We start from the raw sequence: 6,000 nt of genomic DNA, 5'->3' as shown, positions 1-6,000 counted from the left end.
TGAATTGAGGAGGATGGAGATGCGGGGGGGGGAGGGGGGAGTGGGGTGATGTTAAGGAGGTAAAAGTAAGTGGTGTTAGTGATGTAGAAGATGTGGATCAGAGGTTCATCTCAAGATCAAATCGGGTGGCAAGATTGTGAGCAGTCTGGTTCGTTGAGAGTGACCGCACTACGTCAAAAACCGTCTCCTGCAGCAAGGCGTTACTACTTAAAAAGAACACTCCACCTTAGAAACAGTGAATGCTTATTCTAAAGATCTGTAACATGTCTGTCTAGAATCTGTCTATAACATGAAAGTTCTATCATGAGGCAAATCAAAGTATAAATCCCTTGAATCCTCAGACCTAACAAGCTGAACTCCACATGTCAACCGATAATTGCATCGCCCACATACAATGCTGTACTTTGAAGATCTGAAAAGCCCTTTTTCACCCCAACACCCTGCTGATTATGTATCGATGCAAAAAAATAAGTGTTGAAAAAGCATATATTTGTTGCAAATGGCCATTCATGTTCCTGTGTCTGAGTGTATAAATATTCTTTTATCGTCTGGTAGCTGTTACCTGAAGAAGAACCACACTCTTTTGGAAAGATACAGTTATAAATTTCACCTCCACAAAGCTTCCTCTTCAAAATGATTTGAGGAACGTACTGATCAAAAGTGTAAGAAGAAGAATAATATTCCATCAATGCAGCAGACTGAAAGGTATTGATTTGTCTTGGGGATTTGGGTACACTGCACACACTTGGAATGCCAAATCAAAATGCAGTCACTGGGCAAAATGATCAAATCCAAGCCCAGGATTTGGAAGACGGTGAAACTTCCAAGTAAAAACCTGAACGAGGACACAGAAAGACATAAAAATTAAAGTTTAAAGTTTATTTATTAGTGTCACAAGTAGGCTTACATTCGGACTGTGGGAGAGCACCCAGAGGAAACCCACTCAGACACGGGGAGAAAGTGCAGACTCCGCACAGACAGTGACCCAAACCGGGAATCAAACCCGGGCCCCAGACGTTGTGAGGCCCGGTGAATGGGCACAATATTATTTGGACACTTGAATTCTTTTAAAGAAGGTCATTAATTCACCTTGGACTGTCAACAAACATACCTTTTCTAAGAAATCATCTGAGCAGCATACTACTTGAGAGGGAAGGTCGTTTCTCTGTTTTGAACTGCAATCACTTTAATTGTTGGGGGAAGAACTGGCAAAGGCTAATGATTTACAGGAAATCATATGACAAGAGGCAAACTTTAACTTTCTGATTTGTTGCTTTTGAACTCAGTGTGTTTTGGGGGATAAATTGAGAAGGAAGGTTGCCCTAATTTGCTCTCTCCCTGCCTTGCTAAAATTCCATGTGTGGTTATTAACCTGCAGCCAGAAAATCCTTATTTGAGTATAGTTTGTCTGCAGGAAACCGAAAAAGCTGAGATGAGAGGATTGATCCAGCTATGCCAAAGCTCTATTCGTGAAAGCCTCCAGACATTCATTACATCTTCATATGAGGGAGCTCCAGATTGACAGCATTGAAACCCTGCAAACTTTATCTTTTATGTTATAACGCCTATCCTCCAAAGCCCATCTCCGCAGAGAGCCTAGCTGTTTGTCCTTTGTTTGTGTGCGTGTGTATGTGCAAGTGCTGGGTTTTTGTTTAAAGGGATAGTTATTCTTCAGTAGTACAACTGTGTGTGTTTTTTATTCATTCACACATTGTGAGTGTCACTGGTTGTGGGCCAGCATTTATTGCCCGTCCCTTGAACTGAGGCCAATCCAGAGGGCATTTACGTAGTATGCTTCTCAGATGATTTCTTAGAAAAGGTATGCTTGTTGACAGTCCAAGGTGAATTAATGACCTTCTTTAAAAATATTCAAGTGTCCAAATAATATTGTGCCCTTTCATTGGGCCTCACAGCGTCAGGGACCCGGGTTCCATTCCCGGCTTGGGTCACTGTCAACCACATTGCTGAAGTGCGTCTGGAGTCACATGTAGGCCAGGTCAGGTAAGGACGGCAGATTTCCTTCCCTAAAGGACATTAGTGAACCAGATGGGTCTTCACAACAATAGACAATAGTTATCCTGAGAATTGTAATTCCAGATTTGAATTCAAATTTCACCATCATCCTTAGTGGGATTCGAACCAGGGTCCCCAGAGTATTACCCTGGTCTCGAGATAACCAGTCCTGTGACAATATAGTAAGTCAATCATTCTGAGTTTATTGAAAGAGGCCTAGTTAAAATCGTTTTAATTCCAGGTCTAACAGCAGTGGAAGGTAAATAATTGGTCATTTTGGTGTGTGAATTAAACTTTGAAACTAATGGTGTGATCCATGGATGAATTTACTATCTTTGGTCAGTATTGTGAGATAGAATCATAGAATTCCTACAGTGCAAAAGGAGGCCATTTGGCCCATCAGATCTGCACCGACTTTCTGACAGAACATCCCACCCAGGCCATATTCCTGTAACCCCACATATGTACCCCACTAATCACCCTAACCTACACATTTTTGGACGTTAATGGGCAATTTAGCATGGCCAATGCACCTAACCTGCACATCTTTGGAATGTGGGAGCAAACCAGAGCACCCAGAGGAAACCCATGTAGACAAGGAGGGAACGTGCAAACTCCACAGTCACCCAAGGCCGAATTGAACGCGGGTCCCTGGCGCAGTGAGGCAGCAGTTCTAACCACTGTGCGACCGTGCTGCCCATGTGATTTGCGGTGTTGGGCTAGATAAACTGGGCATCATGGTCATAGCACAATAAAATAGCATGAGAGATAAAGTTTTGATATCCTTAACACTGAAAATAGCTATTATAAAGCAGCCTTGGAGTTGATATTTTTACCTAGAGCCTGAATTATGTGTTCAATGAGTACTGCGGGAACTCATATATTATGTTACCATAGGTTTATAGAGGAATTTTAATGTGTTTTCAAATGGAATGGGAAACCTGCAAACCAAATTTAATATTTGCTCTAAGATAGCAGTTATTGTCGGAAAGCTGATGTGAATCATTCTGTGACAGACAAGCTGTGATGTCTTCAAGATTGAATACATATATCATTGCACCAGCTAGGAAATTATAGGGACTGCAGGTATTTGTAGTCTGTTTTCGCAACACCATCAACGATCAGGATACATATATATATAAAACTTCCTACTGCACTTCACAGGGGAGTGATCAAACAATCTTTGATACCAAGTCACGTAAGGGTATATTAGAACAAGCACAAAGTTTGGTTCGGCGGCATGGTGGTACAGTGGTTAGCACTGCTGCCTCACAACTCCAGGGACCCGGGTTTGATTCCCTGAATGGGTCATTGTCTGTGTGGAGTCTGCATGTTATCCCCGTGTCTGCGTGGGTTCCCTCCAGGTGCTCTGGTTTCCTCCCACAGTCCAAAAAACGTGCTGGTTAGGTGCATTGGCCATGCTAAATTGCCCCTCAGTGTACCCAAACAGGTGCCAGAGTGTGGCGACTAGGGGATTTTCACAGTAACTTCATTGCAGTGTTAATGTATTGTGTGACACTAATAAATACACTTGAAGAGGTAGGTTTTAAGAATCATCTTGAAAGAAATGGAATGGCTTAGAGAGGACATGATGTGGAGATGCCGGCGTTGGACTGGGGTAAACACAGTAAGAAGTCTAACAAAACCAGGTTAAAGTCCAAAAGGTTTATTTGGTAGCAAACCTACCAAATAAACCTGTTGGACTTTAACATGGTGTTGTTAGACTTCTTAGAGAGGACATGCCAGAGCTTAGGGCTGTGTCAGCTGAGAGCATCACTGCCAATGGTGAAGTGAAGACAAATCTGGAAGTACAAGAGGTCAGAATTTGAGGAGCGCTGATATCTCAGAGGGTTAGTTCTAGAGTCACAGAGGTTTACAGTGTGGAAACAGGCCCTTCTGCCCAACTTGTCCATGCCGCCCTTTATTTTAAATCACTAAGCTAGTCCCAATTGCCTGCGTTTGGCCCATATCCCTCTATACCCATCTTACCCATGTAACTGTCTAAATACTTTTTAAAAGACAAAATTGTACCCACCTCTACTACTACCTCTGGCAGCTGGTTCCAGACACTATCACCCTCTGTGAGAATAAATTGCCTCTCTGGACCTTTTGTATCTCTCCCCTCTCACCTTAAACCTATGTCCTCTAGTTTTAGATTCCCAACCTTCAGGAAAAAATGTTGACTATCTAGCTGATCTATGCCCCTCATTATTTAATAGACCTCTATAAGATCACCCCGAAGTCTCCTGCGCTCCAGGGAAAAAAGTCCCAGTCTATCCAGCCTCTCCTTATAACTCAAACTATCAAGTCCTGGTAGCATCCTCGTAAATCCTTTCTGCATCCTTTCTAGTTTAATAATATCCTTTGTGGGGTTGTACGTCTGCAGCAGGTTGTAAAAGTAGGGAGGGGTAAGATCATGAAGGGGATTGGAAAGAAGGAGGTAATTTTAAAATTGAGGCATTGACTGACTGGTAATCATAGGTCAGCGAGCACCAAGGCAACAGGAATTATTAATAGAGAGTTCAATCCATGCATCAAGTTGAATATAAAATATATATATTTACACCCCACCGTTCTATCTGTCATTGTTTGGTTGAGTAAATTGACATGTAAATTGCTTCCAGCCGTCTGCTAATGCTGCCTCAGATAGCTGATGGGAACTGCATCACAGCTCCCTGAATTACCTCACCCTCCAATTTCCTGTCACTGAGGTGTTGACTCATCATCCATTTCAAACCGACATCTGGTTTAGCTGAGGATGGGAATATTTTGGGAATGTTCAAGCACAGTTTTTCAATACAATAAGCAGCAGAGCGATCAAGGCGGCACGGTGGTGCAGTGGTTAGCATTGCTGCCTCACAGCGCCAAGGACCAGGGTTCGATTCCTAGCTTGGGTCTCTGTCTGTGTGGAGTCTGCATGTTCTCCCCGTATCTGCGTGGGTTTCCTCCGGCTTCCTCCCACAGTTTGAAAGACGTGCTGGTTAGGTGCATTGGCCATGCTAAATTCTCCCTCAGTGTATAGCAGAAATAATTGAAGTAATCAAATGTTTATTTATTCGTCACAAGTAGGCTTACATTAACACTGCAATGAAGTTACCATGAAAATCTCCTAGTTGCCACACTCCAGTGCCTGTTCGGGTACACTGAGGGAGAACTTAGCACGGTCAGTGCAACTAACCAGCACGTCTTTCGCACTGTGGTAGGAAACTGGAACACCCGCGGACTCCGCACAGACAATGACCCAAGCTGGGAATCGAACCCAGGTCCCTGGCACCATGAGGCAGCAGTGCTAACCCACTGTGCCACCATGCTGTCCTGCAGAGCAACTGGGATTGCTGCATGTAATGCCTGACTGAGGTAGAATACAGGTCGAGTTGGCTAGAATTCAATTTCAGATAAAGCAGCTTGAGATGGAAAAAGGAATTTCAAATTGAAGAAGAGAAAGGAAGGGAAATGTGAAGGCTTGAACTTGAACCTCCAGAGAGAGACGTTTACATGGGAGGAAAGCAATAAGGAAAGAGAGTTTCATAGAGAGAAAGAAGTCAGTCAGACAAAGCAAAGCTGAGGTTACAGAGTAAAAGAGAGGCTAACAGTTTGTATGATGTTGGATCCCACTCCAAGCTTTGACTGAATAAAGAATATTCACCTTGCATCGAAATTCACCAAAGACAAAGTTGAGAGATATTTTAACTCATTTGACAACGTGGCTATGAAGCCAGGGTGGTTAAGGACACATGTTCTTTTATTTTGCATAGTGTTTTAGTGTGGAAAGCAATTAATGTTTATTCCACTCTTTCAGAAGAGCAGTGCTCAAATTGTTAGACAACTGAAATTGTGGTCCTTATATTTCTGAACTTGTTCCTGAAGCGGGACAACTCCAGGGACTTGAGTTCGAATCCAGCCTTGGGTGACTGTGGAGTTTGCACATCCTCCCCGTATCTGTGTGGGTTTCCTCCAAGTGCGCCGGTCTCGTCCCAAAGTCCAAAT

The 6,000-nt window shown here is 43.2% G+C and overlaps 1 protein-coding gene across 1 annotated transcript in view; it reads left to right on the top strand.

Moving 5' to 3' along the window:
* Positions 1-594: 594 nt before the first annotated feature.
* The window catches only part of LOC144489533 (E3 SUMO-protein ligase ZNF451-like), a gene marked incomplete at its 3' end in the record, with an annotated part of 51,422 nt that continues 46,016 nt past the window's right edge, over positions 595-6,000 (top strand). Inside the window, exon 1 of the mRNA XM_078207401.1 lies at positions 595-705. Coding sequence (XP_078063527.1) covers positions 689-705 — 17 coding nt within the window. The remainder of the gene's footprint in view (positions 706-6,000) is intronic.

The sequence above is a fragment of the Mustelus asterias genome, unplaced genomic scaffold, assembly GCF_964213995.1.
Source record: "Mustelus asterias unplaced genomic scaffold, sMusAst1.hap1.1 HAP1_SCAFFOLD_2280, whole genome shotgun sequence".
Taxonomy (NCBI): Eukaryota; Metazoa; Chordata; class Chondrichthyes; order Carcharhiniformes; family Triakidae; genus Mustelus; species Mustelus asterias.
This window is presented reverse-complemented; position numbering and strand designations above follow the sequence as displayed.